At 49.6% G+C, this 18,988-nt stretch overlaps 1 protein-coding gene across 5 annotated transcripts in view; it reads right to left on the bottom strand.

Moving 5' to 3' along the window:
• Window positions 1–18,988, bottom strand: part of vps13a (vacuolar protein sorting 13 homolog A) — a 753,359-nt gene that overhangs the window by 472,858 nt on the left and 261,513 nt on the right. For all 5 annotated transcript variants that reach the window (XM_072516625.1, XM_072516626.1, XM_072516627.1 and 2 more), the window contains exon 26: window positions 4,911–5,067. In XM_072516625.1, the coding sequence (XP_072372726.1) occupies window positions 4,911–5,067 (157 nt within the window). The remainder of the gene's footprint in view (window positions 1–4,910; window positions 5,068–18,988) is intronic.

The following is an 18,988-nucleotide window of genomic DNA, read 5'->3' as shown; positions in this document are numbered from 1 at the left end:
CCTTGGTTAATTCAATTGTGTTGCAACTCCTGCTCAAGGCTTGAATGGATCTGACCGTGCTCTAGCCCAGGATGTTGTCACAAAACTATAAGAGGACAGTGTGAAACTTCAAAAGCATACAGACAAGTTGGCGGAGTGAGCAGATAGATGACATGTGAAGTTCGATCCGGAGAAGTACAAGGTGATGCATTTTGGTAGAAAGAAGATGGAGATGCAGTATTAAATAAAGGGCAAAATGTGGATGCAGGAGCTTAGGGCCATAGATCATTGAAGGTGGCAGAACAGGTGGAGAGAGTCATTAATAAAGGCATATAGTATTCTGAACTTTATTAATCGGGGCATAAGGTATAAGAGGAAGGAGGTTATGCTGAACTTATCCAAGACACTAGTTAGACCTCATCAGCTGGAGTAGTGCGTACAGTTCCAGGTGCCACACCATAGGAGGTACATGAATGCTTGGAGAGAGTGCAGCAGAAGTTTACAAGAATGGTTCCAGGAATGAGAAACTTCAGTTATGAAGATAGATTGGAGAGGTTGAGACTATTCTCCTTGGAGAGAAGACTAAAATGAGATTTAATAGAGGCATTCAAAATCTTGCGGATGGACAGAGAAACTGTTCCCGCTCGGAAAATGATCAACAAGCGCATATTTAAAGTGATTTGCAAAAAAGCAAATGTGACGCAAGAAAGAAAAAAATCTTTTCACCCAAATGATTCGGATCTGGAATGCACTGCCTGGAAGCATGGTGGAGGCAGGTTCAATTGAGGTATTCAAGGGGTCATTAGGCAATCATTTGAATAGAAGCAGGGGCATAGGTAAAGCAGGGTCGTTTGGAGAGCCAGTCCAGACAAGAACCTTCTATACCATGACAAATTCTGCGATTCGTAGATAAGCATCACCTTGCACTTCTCCGGATCGAACTTCACATGTCATCTATCTGCTCACTCCACCAACTTGTCTGTATGCTTTTGAAGTTTCACACTGTCCTCTAATGTTACACTTTACTGCAACAGTAACATGTCCCTTCAATTCCATTCATAGTAGCTGATCACCTTCATGGTGTTGATGGAGGAACATGGCCAAGAGCAGAAAAATAACATGCCAGGGAACCTTAGTAATAAAAAGTCTAGTTTGCAAATTGCATGTGCAGCATGGAATTGCTTAAAAATGCTTCAATGCAAAGTTATGAAAGAGTGGCCAATGAAGGGCAAATCATTATATTAACAAGTAGGATAGGGACTATATGTTGCAGAAACAACACTCAGACAGATCACTTATTTTAATGCAACACTCACTGGTAAATATAACAACTTTGCTGTTATTCTGTGGCAAAATCTATTTTTAAAATAAGCTATTTTTATTGACTTTAAAGAATGGGGCTACGACAAATATATACTATCACTGAATCAAACTGAAGACCACTCAGTTCTAATAATTGGTCATCAACACCTCTCTTCATAGATGCTGCCTGACCGTCTGTGTTTATTCTGTGTACAAACTGGACGGGTTACACCTGGGCAGGACTGGGACTGATGTCCTTGGGGGCTATTTGCTAGAGCTTTTGGGAAGGGTTTAAACTAGGGGGATGAGAACCCATGCAAGGAGTCAGAGAAAGAGGGAGCAAGGACAAAAACAAAAGGTAGAAAAGGGAATGAGAAAAGTGATAGGTGAAGAAACCAAGGGCAAAATTCCAACAGGGAAAAAGAGAAAAATATTGGGAGCAAGACAAACAATGTGCAAAAGACAAACTTAAACGCTCTGTGCCTTAATGCATGGAACATTTGCAATAAAGTGGATGAACTAACCGCGCAGATAGATATAAATGGGTACGATATAATTGGGATTACGGAGACATGGCTGCAGGGTGAACAGGGATGGGAACTGAATGTCCCATGGTATTCTCTATTTAGGAAGGACAGGTATAAAAGAAAAGGTGGTGGTCTGGCACTGCTGGTCAAAGAGGAAATTAACACAATAGTGAGAAAGGATATTAGTTCTGACAATGTGGAGTCTGTATGGGTAGAGTTGAGAAATACCATGGGGCAAAAAACATTAGTGGGTAACATATATAGACCCCCAAACTACAGTGGTGATGTTGGGAATGGCATTAAACACTAAATTAGAGATGCATGTAATAAGGGAATATCGGTGACCATGGGTGATTTTAATCTTCACATTGATTGGGCAAATCAAATTAGCCCTAATGCCGTAGAGGAGGAATTCCTGGAATGTATAGGGGATGGTTTTCTTGGCCAATATGTAGAGGAACCAACTAAAGAGCAGGCCATCTTTGACTCGGTACTTGTAATGAGGAGGGAATCATTGCCAATCTGGCTGTGTGAGAACCCTTGGGGATGAGCGACCATAACATGATAGAATTTTTCATCAAGATGGAGAGTGCAGTAGTCGATTGGGAGACTAGGGTGCTGGATCTTAATAAAGGAAACTAGAATCATAGAATTTACAGTGCAGAAGGAGGCCATGCAGCCCATTGACCCTGCACCGGCTCTTGTAAAGAGTACCCTACACAAGCCCACACCTCCACCCTATCCCCATAACCCAGTAACCCCACCCAACATTAAGGGCACTTTTGGACACTAAGGGCAATATAGCATGGCCAATCTACCCAACCTGCACATCTTTGGACTGCGGGAGGAAACCCACGCACACACGGGGAGAACGTGCAGACTCCGCACAGGCAGGGACCCAAGATGGGAATCGAACCTGGGACCCTGGAACTGTGAAGCAATTGTGCTAACCACTATGCTACTGTGCTGCCCGATAGCACACTATGAAGCTATGAGGTGTGCATTGGCCTTGATGGATTGGGGAGAGTTACTTAAAGGGATGACAGTGGATAGGCAATGGCAAACATTCAAGAAACGCATGAGGGAACTGCAGCAACTGTTCATTCCTGTCTGGCACAAAAGCAAAATGGGTAAGAGGACCAATCCACGGCTTACAAAGGAAATTAGAAATAGTATCCGATCCAAGGAGGAAGCATACAAAATGGCCAAGAAAAATAATACGTCGGAGGATTGGGTGCAGTTTAGAATTCAGCAAAGAAGGCCCAAGGGATTGATTAAGAAGGGGAAAATATAGTACAAAGTAAGCTTGCAGGGAACATAAAGACTGACACTAAGAGTTTCTATAGATATGTGAAGAGAAAGCGATTGGTAAAGACAAATGTAGGCCCCCTACAGACAGAAACAGGGGAATGCATAATAAGGGACAAAAATTGACTGAGCAATTAAATACATACTTTGGTTCTGTCTTCATAAAAGAGGACACAAATCAGATACCAGAAATGCTGGAGAATGAAAAGTTTAGTGAGAGGGAAGAACCGAGGGGGATCAATATTAGTAGAGAAATGGTGCTGGGAAAACTGATGGGATTGAAGGTGGATAAATCCCCAAGGCCTTATAATCTGCATCCCAGAGAGCAGAAGGAGGTGGCTCTGCAAATAGTGGATGCATTGGTGGTCATTTTCCCGGATTCGATAGACTCTGGAACAGTCCCTGCAGATTGGAGGGTAGGTAATGTCACTCCAATATTCAAAAAGGGAGGTAGAGAGAAAACAGTGAATTATACACCAGTAAGCCTAACATTGGTAGTGGGGAAAATTCTTGAATCCATTATATTTATAGCGGAACATTTAGAAAGCAGTGAATCAGTCAAAGATTTATGAACGGGAAATCATGCTTGAGAAATCTCTTTGAAAGTGTAACCAGTACAGTTGACAAGGGGGAGCCAGTCGATGTGGTGCATTTGGCCTTTCAGAAGGTGTTTGACAAAGTCCTATGGGGAGAAAGCAGGATTAGGCTATTCAGTTGGATGATCAGCCATGATCATGATAAATGGCGAGTAGGCTCGAAGGGCCAAAAGGTCTCCTCCTGCGCCTATCTTCTATGTATCTATGTATTTCTAGACTCTGCAATATTTTGTTTTTGCAAAGCCTAGTTACCTTAACACTCCACTCTGGATGGATTTACTAGTTTCCTCAAAGGGAGTAAATCCTATTGCATAGCTCGCCTTAGTTTGTCACACCATAGCACTTTCAAAGGATTCAGGCAAAATAGGTTATCTGTGTAGATGAATCCATCAAAACCTCAGACAGGAGATTTTGGCAGACTGTATCCATTCCCAAAGATTCTGATTGATGCCATGCGCCAAAGGCTCAAATCTTAGTGAAGGGTAATTTTTAGTACAAACTGACTGTGGAGATATTAATGTTATCTATACAGAAGCTTTATAAAGCTAAATAGAAGTATATTTATCACTAAATATATTACTGATTTAATACATACTTTTTTGGCATACATCTAGAGTACCAATTAGGAAAATTAGAACATATCATGGGCTACAATTGAAATGGTTACTCTTGAAACCAGCTATAATGCAGCAACTTGGAAATTAGCATTGTTTTCTAACTATTACTGTCTTATTGGCACAACTAGAGTCAGAGAATGAATATGTATTCATAATATACCTATCTGCTTTTTTTTATTTGTTCATGGTATGTGGTTGTCCCTGGCTGGGTCAGCATTTATTGCCCATTCCCAATTGCTCTTCAACCAGTGGCTGGTTACGCCATTTCAGAGGGCATTTAAGAGTCAACAGCATTGCTGTGGATCTGGAGTCACAAAAAGGCCTGGCCAGGCAAGGACTGCAACTTCCCTTCACGAAGCGAACCAGATAGGTTTTTATGACAATTGACAATGGTTTCATGCTCATCATGATACTTTCAATTCCAAATGTCACCACCTGCCATGGTGGGATTCAAAACCAGGTCCTCAGTACATTGCCCTGGGTCTTTGGATTGCTTGTCCAGTGAGAATAAGACTACGCTACCGCCATCGTTTAACACAATTATAATATTAGAACATTATTGAAGTATTTTTTTTTCTTACCTGTCTGCTCTGGACATTTCAAGCTGACTTCTTTCAGAAATGTGTGTGAAGTCATATCATATGTTCGGATTTTTAGCTCTGTACCAAGTCCTAAGATTACCAGTTGTAATACAGGGTGTTCAGTGTCCCCCACATGACGATAGATTCCCAATGACATCTAGACAAACAATATTGAAATTAGAAAAATGCAAACTACATTTTGAAACAAAAGTTCCATATAAATTGCAATGCATGCAATTATCTCATTTTTTGAGCCATCTTTTACCCCTTTCCGAAGATATCTTCATTAAACTTCTATCTTTTTATAGCCAAATAGTACAAAAATTACAAACCGTAAACTAAATGATAAGAAAAATAACCAAGTAAACCCACCCCCTTACTCCCTCCTTCCCTCTACCCTCCCCTCTAACAGCCAACAGTGACCAATCCCTTAAAGTACTGTACGAATGGTTGCCATCTAAGCTGGAACCCTTCAATTGACCCCCTCATGGTATATTTGACCTACTCAAGGTGCAACAACGCCATTAAGTCACCTATCCACGCCAACTCAGGAGCATTCGCCTTCAAGCAACCAGCGAGCCGAATGCCAGGGCATATACTCCCACATCCATCAGCAGCTCCAGCAGGTCTGATACCCGTATATCGGAGAGGGCTCTGTGGTGATCTTTGTGAGGGGTTTCCAGGATGGAAGGCGTAGTGATCACAAAGATACACCAAACTCTCTTGAAGAACTAAACTACACCAAACTCTCTTGAAGAACTAAACTAATTTTATTAGCACTACTAAATTTGAGTTCTACACTTATTCTGAATGGCAAACAGACATGTAAGAATTTTAAAAACTTTTTTTTAAACATGCAATTTTATTGAGGTATTTTAGGCATATAGAAAAAATGACATTGTACAGTACAAACAAAAAAAGTCAAGACACAAATTCCACATTAAACATAATGCAAACCACTACTCTGTTGACGCACAATATCCCCCTACTCTACTCTACTCTTTCCTAGCCACCCCTCCATGCTAACAGTATTCGTCGCCGGGCTACCAGTTTTCCCGGGACATTACATCTGCGAATCCCTGCCAATACCCCCCCCCCCCCCCCCCGAGTTTAGGGCACGACCAGAACAGGTGTACATGATTAGCCAGCCCTCCGGCGCATCTAGCACACTTGTCCTCCAGCCCGAAGAATTTACTCATCCGGGCCAGTCATGTGGGTCCGGTGCACGACCTTAAACTGGATCAGGCTGAGCATGGCGCATGGCGCATGTTGCGGTCGTGTTTACTCTGCTCAGGGCTCTGCCCAAATACCGTCCTCCAGAACCCCCCCCCCCCCCCCCCCCCCCCCGCCCAGCTCCTCCTCGCACTTAAGCTTCAGGTCCTCGGTCTGCGTATCCTCAGCTCTCATTAGCTCCTTGTAGACGTCTGAAACTCAACCCTCTGCCACCTCTCCCCTAGAAACTACCCTGGCCTGCCTCCCCTTCGGCGGGAGACGTGGGAAGGACGGCACCAGTCTGCGTACAAAATCCCTCACCTGCAAGTATCCAAAGTCATTCCCTCTCGCCAGCCCAACTTCTCCTCCAGCGCCCTCATGATCAGAAAGCTCCCTTCCAGGAACAGATCCCCCATCCTCAATCCCCACCCTCCTCCAGTCGATACCCCCCGTCCATGTTCCCCGGGGCAAATCGGTGGTTGCCGCAGACTGGGGTCCACACCGATGCTCTTACCTCCCCTACATGCCTCCTCCACTGGCCCCAGATCCGAAGAGCCGCCACCACTATCGGGCTGGTAGAGTACCATGCCGGCGAAAGCGGCAGAGGCGCCGTGACAAGGGCTGCTAAGCTAGTGCCCCTGCACGAAGCAGCCTCCATCCGCTCCCAAACCGACCCCGCACTCACCATCCATTTCCCTGTCTCGCTATGTTGGCCTCCCAGTAATAGTTGCTGAAGTTCGGCAATGCCAGCCCCCCTTCTCCTCTGTTCCTTTCAAGCATCACCCTCTTCACCCGCGGGGACTTCCCTGCCCATACAAATCCCAGAATAATTTTATTCAGCCTCTTAAAGAAGGACCGCGGGATAAAGATGGGGATGGGGGCGACTGAAAAACAAACAAGAACCGCGGGAGAATTGTTATCTTAGCAGTCTACACCCTCCCCGCCAATGACAGCAGGAGCCCATCCCACCTCCAGACCTCCTCCCTCACTCATTCCACCAGTCCGGACAGGTTGAGCTTGTGCAACCTGCCCCAGTCCCGTGCTACCTGAATCCCCAAATATTGGAAACTCTCCCCCACTAGCCTGAACGGCAACCCCTTCAGCCTACTCTCCTGCCCCCTCGCCTGAATTACAAACAACTCGCTCTTAGCCATGTTCAGTTTGTATCCGGAGAACCGGCCAAATTCCCTCAGGGTTGCCATAATACCGTCCATCCCCACCATTGGGTCCGATACATGTAACAGCAGATCATCCGTGTATAATGAGACTCTATGTTCCACTCCCCACCGGACCAGCCCTTTCCAGCCACTAGAAGCTCTCAGTGCAATTGCCAGCCGCTCTATGGCCAACGCAAACAGCAGTGGGGGGAGAGGGGAGCCCTGTCTTGTCCCACGGTGCAGTCTAAAGTAGTCCGATGTCGTCCTGGTCATCCTTACAGTCGCCTCTGGGGCCCTGATACAATAGCCTAACCCAGTCGATGAACGCCCCCCCCCGAACCCGAACCGTCCTTGTACCTCCCACAGATAATCCCACTCGACCCGGTCAAAAGCCTTTTCAGCATCCATGGCTACAACTATCTCTACCTCCATACTCTCCAGGGGCATCATAATCACGTTGAGCAGCCTTCTTATGTTGGCCACCAGCTGCCTCCCCTTTACAAACCCGGTTTGGTCCTCCACAATTACATCCGGTACACAGTCCTCAATTCTGGTCTTGGCCAGTAACTTGGCTTCTACATTAATCAAAGAGATTGGCCTGTATGACCCTCAGGCCTCCGGGTCCTTTTCCCGTTTCAGAATGAGCGAGATGGTAGCCTGCGACATCGTCGGGGGGGGGTGGGGGGGGGGGGGGGGGGGTAAACTCCCTCGGTCTCTTGCCTCGTTAAAGACCCTGAACAGCACTGGCCCCACTATCCCAACAGATTTTTTGTAAAACTCCACCGGATACCCGTCCAGTCCCGGGGCTTTACCCGACTGCATGACCTTCAGGCCCCCCAATACCTCTTTGATCCTGACCAGGGCCCCCAGTCCGTCCACCAACCCCCTCCACACTCTTGGGAAGGTCAGTCTGTCCAAGAATCGCCTCATTCCCCCCCCTCCCCCCCCCCCCCCCTCCCCCCCACTCCCCCCCCCCCCACCCGGTCGGTTCCGAAGTGTACAGCTTCCTATAAAAGTCCCTAAAAACCTTGTTCAGCCCTGCCGGGTCACCCACTAGATTACCTTCCCCATCCACTACCCTCCCTATTTCCCTAGGCACTTCCCCCTTCCTCAGTTGCTGCTCAAGCATTCTACCGGCCTTCTCCCCATGCTCATAAATCACACCTTTAACCTTTCTAAGCTGCTCTACAGCCTTGCCTGTAGTCAGCACCCCAAATTCGGCCTGCAGCCTCTGTCGTTTGCTGAGTAACTCTGGCCTCGGGGATTTCGCTTAACTCCTGTCCATCCGTAGAATTTCCTGAATCAGTCGGTCTGTCTCTGCCCTATCTGTCCTGTCCCTGTACGCCTGGATTGAAATCAGCTCCCCTCTCACCACTGCCTTCAGTGCCTCCCAGAGCACCGCTGCGGAGACTTCTCCAGTATCGTTCACCTGCAGGTAATTATGCATGCATTTCCTCAGCCTCTCACACACCGCCTTGTCCGCGAGTAGTCCAACTTTCAGCTTCCATGGCGGGCGCTGAAAGTTGTCCGTACAAAATCTTTCGAGACAGGATCTACTCCCATTTGGAAGCAAATGGACGTATTAGTGAGGCGCAGCATGATTTTGTGAAGGGGAGGTCGTGTCTCACTAACTTGATAAGAGTTTTTCGAAGAGGTCACAAAGATGATTGATGCAGATAGGGCAGTGGGTGTTGTCTATATGGACTTCAGTAAGGCCTTTGACAAGGTCCCTCATGGTAGACTGGTACAAAAGGTGAAGTCACACGGGATCAGGGGTGAGCTGGCAAGGTGGATACAGAACTGGCTAGGTCATAGAAGGCAGAGAGTAGCAATGGAAGGGTGCTTTTCTAATTGGAGGGCTGTGACTAGTGGTGCTCCGCAGGGATCAGTGCTGGGACCTTTGCTGTTTGTAGTATAAATAAATGATTTGTAGGAAAATGTAACTGGTCTAATCAGTAAGTTTGCGGATGACACAAAGGTTGGTGGAATTGCGGATAGCAATGAGGACTGTCAGAGGATACAGCAGGATTTAGATCGCTTAGAGACTTGGGCGGCAAGATGGCAGATGGAGTTTAATCCGGACAAATGTGAGGTAATGCATTTTGGAAGGTCTAATACAGGTAGGGAATATACAGTGAATGGTAGAACCCTCAAGAGTATTGAAAGTCAGAGACATCTAGGTGTACAGGTCCACAGGTGACTGAAAGCGGCAACACAGGTGGAGAAGGTAGTCAAGAAAGCATACGGCAGGCTTGCCTTCATTGGCTGGGGCATTGAGTATAAGAATTGGCAAGTCATGTTGCAGCTGTATAGAGCCTCAGTTAGGCCACACTTGGACTTGTTCAATTCTGGTCGCCACACTACCAGAAGGATGTGGAGGCTTTAGAGAGGGTGCAGAAGAGATTTACCAGGATGTTGCCTGGAATGGAGGGCATTAGCTATGAGGAGCGGTTGAACAAACTCCGTTTGTTTTCACTGAAATGACGGAGGTTGAGGGGTGACCTGATAGAAGTCTACAAAATTATGAGGGGCACAGAGAGAGTGGATAGTCAGAGGCTTTTCCCCAGGGTAGAGGGGTCAGTTATAGTGACATTTAAGGGGCATCTTGACAAATACATGAATAGGATGGGAATAGAGGGATACGGACACAGGAAGTGTAGAAGATTGTAGTTTAGTCAGGCAGCATGGTCGGCACGGGCTTGGAGGGCTGAAGGGCCTGTTCCTGTGCTGTACTTTTCTTTGTTGTTTGTTCTTTGCAGGTCTACCCAGTGTGGAGCATGGTCCGATATGGCAATTGCCGAATATTCTGCCCCCACCATTCCGGCCCGACTCACAACAAAGTAGTCAGTTCGGGAATACACCTTTTGGATGTGGTAGTACGAGAACTCCCTCGCCGTCGGCCGGCTAAATCTCTACGGAACTGCTCCCCCCATTTGTTCAATGAACCCTCTCAGTTCCTTTGCCATCGCTGGCAACCTGCCCGTTCTTGAGCAAGACCGGTCCCGGCTCGGGTCCAGGACCATATTAAAGTCCCCGCCCATGATCAACTTACGCGAGTTCAAGTTGGGGATCTTCCCTAGCATCCTCCTAATAAAATCCACATTGTCCCAATTAGGGGCATACACACTGATCAGGACTACTCTCACCCCTTTGAGCTTACCCCTCAACATTACGAACCTGCCACCCCCCATCCACGACTGTGCCCTCCGCCTCATATTGTACCCTTTTATTAATCAGGATCGCAACTGCCCTCGTCTTAGAATCAAGCCCCGAATGAAAGACCTGACTGACCCAGCCCTTCCTTAACCCAACCTGGTCTGCCACTTTCAGGTGCGTCTCCTGCAACAAGACTATGTCCGCCTTCAGGACCCGCAGATGCGCAAACACACGCGCCCTCTTCACTGGCCCCTTTAACCCTCTAACGGTGATCAGCCTGGTTGGGGGGCACTTTGCCCCCCCCCCCCTTTGCCGATCAGCCATCCCCTTTCCTTGGCCAGCTCCCCAGCCATGTGTCGCGCTTCCTCTGGCCCGCCTCCTGGCCAGCTCCACCCATGACCTCCTCACTGTTACCATGCCCAGTTCCCATCCCCATCAGCAGAACAACTCCCCCCACCCCCCCCCCCCCCCCCCGCCCTAGCAACACCATCCTATCACCTAACCCGTGCCCTAATCTAACTATATGGATACCCCCCACCTCGGCTCCCATTGACTCGCTGCACTCAGCTAGCCTAGGGCTCCCAACCTCGGCTCCAGCCCGTCTCCCACCGATTGTTCCCAGTCACCCCTCCCCCTCCCCCTCCACACCACTTCCCCAGATCAGCCCTACTTAAGCAAACACTCTGTACAAGTCATAAACAACCCCCACAATAGCACAATTCAAGTTAAACAAGAAAAAAAGAGATAACAAATAACAGGCACTCTTCAGACCTTCCCATACAGACAGAAAAAAAATTGCACAAAGTTCCCCTGAAGCATCCATTTTAACCCAACCCTTTTAACTGTTTTCTTTATTAATTCCTCCCCAGCCAAACTCCAAGTAAGCAAAGAGCCCAAACAGGAAACATTCAGGTAAACCACGCAAAGAGCACGCAAAAAACAACCACAACAAAAAAAAGAAAGAAAGAAAGATCCCAAAACGGGGGAGACACCACATATACTTAAAAGCTCTAACAGGAGTCCAAACGTCTTCAGTTCAGGGCCAGCCCTTGCTTCTTAACGAAGGCCATCGCCTCTTCGGGTTCCTCGAAATAGTGGTGCTGACCCTTATACGTAACCCACAGTCGCGCCGAAAAAAATCAGCCCGAATTTCACCTTGTTTTTATACAGCTTCACCTGCCTGTAGCCTCCCCTCCTCCTGGCTACCTCAGCGCTCAAATCCTGGTACACACGGAGGGTGGTATTGTCCCAAATACAGCTTTGTGTGCTCTTTGCCCATTGCAGCACCCGTTCTTTGTCCAGGTACCTGTGAAAGTGTATCACCATCGCTCGTGGGGGACCTCCTTGTTGCGGCTGCCTCACCTGCACTCGTGTGCCCTGTCCACCACCGGCGGGCGCGGGAACACCTCGTTCCTCAGCAACTTCTGAACCATACCCTCTACATATGCGGAAGCATCTAGCCCCTCTGCCCCCTCCTGGAGGCCCACGATTCTCACGTTCTGCCGGCGAGATCTGTTGTCCAGGTCCTCCAGCCTTTCCAGAAGCACTTTTTGCTGGTCCCTCAGCCTCTGAATTTCCACATCCGCCACCGTTTGAAAGTCGGCCTGCTCCTCCACTGACTTCTCCAACTGCTGGAACTTCTCAGCCTGATCATCCAACCTTTTTCCCATCCGATCAATCGACTTCTGAAGCGGCTCCAAGTTGTCACGCTTCAAAGCCAAAAAGCCCTCCTGCATAGTCTGCAGCAGCTGCTCCATTGTGGGCTGGGCTGTCGGCTCCTTGCTCTGAACACCAGCCATGCTGGTCTCTCTCACAGGCTCCACTGTGCCCTTACTCGACCACTTCTTCTGCTGTTTACGGTCCCTCCGGCTTCTTAGGTCCATACAATTCTGTATGGGTCCAGTGCCTGAGTACTATTGCTTTCCAGTTCCACGCTCAAAAGCGCAAAAAAGTCAGGGGAAAGGGTCCAAAAGTCCGACCGAAACGGGAGCCACCAAATGTGCGACCTTCTCCCTCATAGCTGCCACCAGAAGTCCAGACATGTAAGAATTAAACTGCACTCACTAACACTATATCTTATCTATTAATTATAACTATATCTTAACTAACTCTGCAATACACTATGAATCATATCTTTGTCAGCTCCAGTCTAATCTCCTCCCCTTAGCTTAAGAGCCAGTGCAATTTATAGTACTGCCCCTTAACTCCCTCTAATGGCTAGGCTTAACATAACATTAACTCTTCACATGCTGTACATTTGTATAATGTCACAGGCTCCAGCTCAATATTCAGTATTGCCGATATGGTGCTGAATAAAGAGAGAAACCCAGAAATCTACAAGCTTGGAACAGAACCAGAATATATGTGTATGGTTCACAGGCCTTTTCAAACAGCGCTCGGCACAAATCTTTAACCCCCTCAAAGAAACGACTCATTCTGGCCTTGGTGAGGTGCGCCTAAACACCACCTTGAGCTGGATCAGACTCTGCCTCGCACAGGATGAAGTGGCGTTCACCCTACGGAGGGATTCACTCCACACCACTTCCCCATATGGCATCCCAGCTTCTCCTCTCATTTAGTCTTTATCCCCTCCACCGAGACCAACTTTTCCTCCAACATCTGTCCATGTATTTTTATGCTACAAAATGTGCTTATTGACAAAAAAAAGCAAAATCAGGGGGAAAGAGCAAAAAGAGGGGGAAAAAAAGCAAAAGGAGGGGAAAAAAAGACAGCTGTGAGACAAACAGTGTACGTTCTGGGGCGACATTCTCCGACCCCCCGCCGGGTCGGAGAATCGCCGGGGGCTGGCGTGAATCCCGCCCCCGCCGGTTGCCGAAGTCTCCGGCACCAGAGATTCGGCGGGGGCGGGAATCGCGCCGCGCCGGTTGGCGGCCCCCCCCGCTCGATTCTCCGGCCCGGATGGGCCGAAGTCGCGCCGATAAATTGCCTGTTCCGCCGGCGTAAATTAAATCACCTACCTTACCGGCGGGACAAGGCGGCGTGGGCGGGCTCCGGGGTCCTGGGGGGGGGGGGGGGCACGGGGCGATCTGACCCGGGGGGGGTGCCCCCACGGTGGCCTGGCCCGCGATCGGGGCCCACCGATCCACGGGCGGGCCAGTGCCGAGGGGGCACTCTTTCCCTTCCGCCTCTACCACGGTCTCCACCATGGCGGAGGCAGAAGAGACTCCCTCCACTGCGTATGCGCGGGAAACTGTCAGCGGCCGCTGACGCTCCCGCGCATGCGCTGCCCCGAGATGTCATTTCCGCGCCAGCTGGCGGGGCACCAAAGGCCTTTTCCGCCAGCTGGCGGGGCGGAAATCCCTCCGGCGTCGGCCTAGCCCCTCAATGTTCCGCACCTTTGGAGCGCCGCGATGCCCGTCTGATTGGTGCCGTTTTGGGCGCCAGTCGGCGGACATTGCGCCGTTTCCGGAGAATTACGCCCCTGGTCTTGCCATTGGGGTCGCTTCTAATTGTGCCCTCACTGGTGTCCTTTCGTGTTTCTCTTTCTCTGCTTGCCCTGTGTTTCTTTTGACGTTCCCTCCCCCCATCTTTCCACCCCCTCCCTGATTTACTGGTTGCTGGTTAAGAACAGATCTTGGAACACACTGGTGAGTGGCCTTCACGTTTTGTGAAAGCCTTCCTCTGAACCCCAGGTGCTATATTTTATTTTCTCCAGTTTGAGGAATTCTGCCAGGTCAGACAGCCAGTCCGCGGCCTTGGGTGGTGCTGCCTATCGCCAGTTGAGCAGGAGTCTTCAGCAGGCGATCAGGGAGGCAAAGGCTAAGACATCTTCCCACTCTCCCCATATTCTGGCTGTTCCGATACACCAAAGACTGCCACGAACGGCATGGCTCCACCTTCAGCCCTACAACCCTGGGCATAGCCTCAAAGAAGGTGGCCCATAACCGGACACGTCTGGGGCAGGACCAGAACATGGGGGTATGGTTGGCCCAGCCTCCCTGGCACTCTTGTCCTCCATCTCTGGCAAGAACCCATTCACTCATTTTCGTTCTTGTTAAGTTCACCCTGTACACCACCTTTTGTTGTGCTAGGCTCAGCCCTGCGCACGTGGGGGTGAGGTTTTCCCTATGCAGTGCTTCGATCCCTCCCCTTATCTCCCTACCTAGTTCTTCCTGCCATGTCTCATCCACGGGTAAGCATACCTCCTCTGGTAGACATCAGTATAGGTCTGCACAGGTCCTGCCTCCGAGTTCGCCCAATGTAGCTTTTGTGAGTTGGAATTTGTCTGTGCGTTCCCCCCAGGTTCGCTACTCTGCCTTCGTCCTCTCTCCACCTTTTAACGGACTCATCCATTGGCACGGCACACACCCCATACACACAGCGAGTCCCACCTCTGCAGGTCTTTTTTGCGGCTATTTTGAACGGTAACTGCTCAGCTCTGCTCCTCCCACCTGTGGATTCACAGGGAAGATTTCACTCTTGCTCAGGTTAACTTTAACTGAACTCCCTTAGGAGTTCCATAATTCATCCCATGCTTCCCAGTTCAAGATGTAGAGGAGCAGGTCATCCACGGAGAGTGAAACTCTATGCTCTCTGCCTCCCCTTTGAATGCCTCTCCATCCCTTCGCTGCTCTGAGAGCACTCACCACTGGCTCGATTGCCAGGGCAAATAGTAGCAGGGATAGAGGGCATCCCTGCCTTGTGCCTCCATGCAACAGCAAGTATCCACAGCTGGTGGCATTCGTCCATACACTCGGAGCGCTGTACAATAGTTTTACCTAAAAGATGAACCAGGTCCAAACCCAAAGTGATCCATTACCTCGATTAGGTACTTCCATTCGACTTTGTCGAAAACCTTCTCTGCGTCCAGGGAGATGATCACCATCTGGTGTTCCTGCCTCGGGTGGGGCCATAATCACACTCAGCAGGCGTCTGATGTTTGTTGTTAGTTGTCTGCCCTTGACAAAGCCAGTCTGATCTTCCACGACTACTTCTGGTACGCAACTCTCAGTCGCCTCGCCACAGGGCCTTCGCCAGAATTTTGGCGTTAAAGTGTTTAGAAGTGCGATGGGTCTGTATGACCTGCACTCTGTTGGGTCTTTGTTCTTCTTAAGGATCAGTGATATCGGGGCCCGTTCCAGCCTTGACAGCAGGGTTCCTCTTGATAGTGAGTCATTGAACATCTCCCGCAAGTTCAGGGCCAGTGCTGACGCAAATGTTTTATAGCTGTCCACCGGGAATCTGTCTGGACCAGACGCCTTTTCAGCCTGGACGGAGTTAATACTGTCCATGATTTCTCCCAGTTCTAGTGGTGCTTCCAGGTCTTGCCTATTTTCCTTCCCCACGACTGGTATGTCAAGGTCGTCGAGGAACCGCTTCATCAGTAGGTCAGCACGGTAGCATTGTGGATAGCACAATTGCTGCACAGCTCCAGGGTCCCAGGTTTGATTCCTGGCTTGGGTCACTGTCTGTGCGGAGTCTGCACATCCTCCCAGTGTGTGCGTGGGTTTCCTCCGGGTGCTCCGGTTTCCTCCCACAGTCCAAAGATGTGCGGGTTAGGTGGAATGGCCATGGTAAATTGCCCTTAGTGTCCAAAATTGCCCTTAGTGGGGTTACTGGGTTATGGGGATAGGGTGGAGGTGTTGACCTTGGGTGCTCTTTCCAAGAGCCGGTGCAGACTCGATGGGCTGAATGGCCTCCTTCTACACTGTACATTCTATGATCTATGATCTAGGAGTCCTCCTCCAGGGGTTTAGAGGCGTACAGTTCTCAGTAGAAAGTTCCAAAGGCCTCATTAATCTCATCTGGTGCTGCCGTTCCCATCCTTCACCTGCGCTACTTCCCTCATGGCTGCCTGCTTCCTCAGCTGGTGAGCCAGCAAGTGGCTGGCCTTGACTCCATGCTCGTAGAAGGTCCCCCCCTGTCTGGCGCAGCTGGTGCACCGCTTTCCCGGTGGAGAGCAGGTCAAATTCCATTTGTAGTTTTTTTCCTCTCCGCCAGTAGTTCCACAGTCAGGACCATGGAGTATCGCTGATCCACATCCAGTATGGAGTCGATCAACTGTCGTCTTGCCGTCCTTTCGTTCCAACTTCTGAGAGCCCTGTATGCTATTACCTCCCTTCTTATCACTGCCTTCAGTGCCTCCCAGAATGTGGATGAGACCTCCATTCTTTTTTCAGGATACGTAACCATCGATGGCTTGTGACATTTTCTCACAGAATGCCTTATCGCAAGGAAGGATGTGTCCAGCCTCCATGAGGTGCGTTGGGCCCAGCCCATCTCCAACCTCGCATTCACGTGGTGTAGTCCAAGATTACTATTGTGGAGTATTCTGCCCCTTCCACCCCTGGAAGCACCAATTTCCCCACTGCAAAAGAATATTGATCTTGGTGTATACCCTGTGGACTTGGGAGAAAAAGGAAAACTCCTTCTCCCTTGGGTGTGTGAACCTCCAGGGTCTACTGCTTCCATCTGTTCCATGAAGGTGCTCAGTTCTTTTCGCCATGGCCGACTGCTTCCCTACTTTGTGGTTAGATCTGTCCATCTTTGGGTTCTGTACACAGTTGAAGTCCACATCCATAATGAGTTGGTGGGTGTCTGTATTGGGGACTTCTGCCATGGTCTTTTTTATAAAGTCCGCGTCATCCCAGTTGGGAGCGTATACATTTACAAGCACCACTGCTGCCCCTTCCAAGACACCACTAACCATGGCATATTGTTCCCCTGGGTCCGTCACTGTCTTTGTCGCTGTGAATGTCGTCCTCTTACTGAAGAGTATGGCCACCCTCTAGCCCTCACCCTGAGCACGCTTGGTACGTCTGTCCTACCCAACTCTTTCCTATCCTCAGTCGGTTCTTCTCCTTCAATTGTGTCTCCTGGAGGAAGATGACGTCAGCTCTCGGGTTTTTCAGATAGGCGAAGACTCTGGATCTTTTCACAGAGCCGACGAGTCCCCTGTGTTCCAGGTGACTATTCTGGTGGGGGGCTTCTGTTACTCCCCTTGCGGGGTCAGCTATACTTACCTTGTGGATGTGCCCAAGCATTCCAGGGTTTCCCTTTCTTTGGGGGCCATCTCCCCCTGCCTACTCCTCTGCTGATCTTCCACCTTCCCTAGTTAGAACATACAGTGCAGAAGGAGGCCATTCGGCTCATCGAGTCTGCACCAACCCACTTAAGCCCTCACTTCCACCCTATCCCCCTGACCCAATAACCCCTCCTAAACCTTTTGGTCACTAAGGGCAATTTTATCATGGCCAATCCACCTAACCTGCACGTCTTTGGACTGTGGGAGGAAACCGGAGCATCCGGAGGAAACCCACGGGGAGAACGTGCAGACTCCGCAGACAGTGACCCAGCAGGGAATTGAACCTGGGACCCTGGCACTGTGAAGCCGCAGTGCTAAATACTTGTGCTACTGTGTTGTGCCCTCCCCTTCTGACAGGCGCTCCCTCCCTGTTGGGAGCTGCGCCGTGCTCTTCCCCCCCCTCGGCTCAGAGCCAATGAGAGCGACTCTATTCCCCACCCGTTATGCTCTTCTCCCCTCTCTCTCTCCCATTTTGGTGCCCTTCTGCCCTCCTCCTCCTCCCTCCCCCTCCCCATCTGCCCTCCTCCCCCACCGTACATGCCTTTGTGCAAAAGCGAGGCAAATTTATCATGAACAATTGTTCGCTTGTATCTGTTATTGCTGTTATTTTCCCAGCTCATTCTTGCGGACAATCTCCTCCACTTCTTCTGGCGTGGTGAAATAGGGTTCCCTGTTCTGGTGGGTTCCACAGTACCGTATCCCGAACCGTACTTTGCTCTTAAACAGAACTGTTTTGGTTCCATTGAACACAGCCCAGTGCTTGGTCAGGTCTGCCCCAATGACTTGGTACACACAGATCATATGCCCTTCCAATGTGCAAGACCGTATGTGTTGTAACCAGTTCAGAATCCGCTCATCATGAAACCGGTGAAGCTTAGCAATGATGGCCCTTAGGCCTCTGCCGGAATTACCTGTGGGACCTGTCCACTTCTGGGGGCTTGGGGAAGCTTTCGCCCCCGCCCAGCTTGCCCAGTATTTGCGGCACATACTCCGAAGGACTTCTGCCCTCAGTTCCCCCAATCATCCCACAAATTTGAGGTTCTGGCGGCAAGACTTATTGTCTTGGTCCTCTACCTTCCCCTTGAGCGCTCCCTGCGCCGCTAACAACCTTGCCATCTCTGCTTCCAATGAGGCAATCCGGTTGCCTTGGTCAGCGGTTGCCTTTTCAAACTGCCTCACTGTTGCCTCCTGCGCTTCCAGTTCTTGCTCTGAATTTTCCATCAAGTCCTTGAAAGGGGCCAAGGCATCTGCGACCACCAACTTCACCGTTGCATCGTCTCCTTCTTAATGGCGTTTTAGGGGCTACTGTGTTAGGATCTCCATCGATTGTGAAAATACTTTTCACTGTACTCCAGTACATGTGACAATAAATCAAAGCAAAATCAAAAATCAAAAGATTGTCCTATTAGCAGATAGTCCGGCGTTTGTATCGGCAATCAGGCTCTTTCTGCATGTCTTGCTGTGCCTCGCTCCCCAGGTCTGTAGCCTCCACCTTTCTCTCCTGGCTC

The sequence above is a fragment of the Scyliorhinus torazame genome, chromosome 9 (assembly GCF_047496885.1).
Source record: "Scyliorhinus torazame isolate Kashiwa2021f chromosome 9, sScyTor2.1, whole genome shotgun sequence".
NCBI classification, from domain to species: domain Eukaryota; kingdom Metazoa; phylum Chordata; class Chondrichthyes; order Carcharhiniformes; family Scyliorhinidae; genus Scyliorhinus; species Scyliorhinus torazame.
Note: the sequence above shows the minus strand (reverse complement) of the source record. Positions and strands in the feature narration are given on the sequence as shown.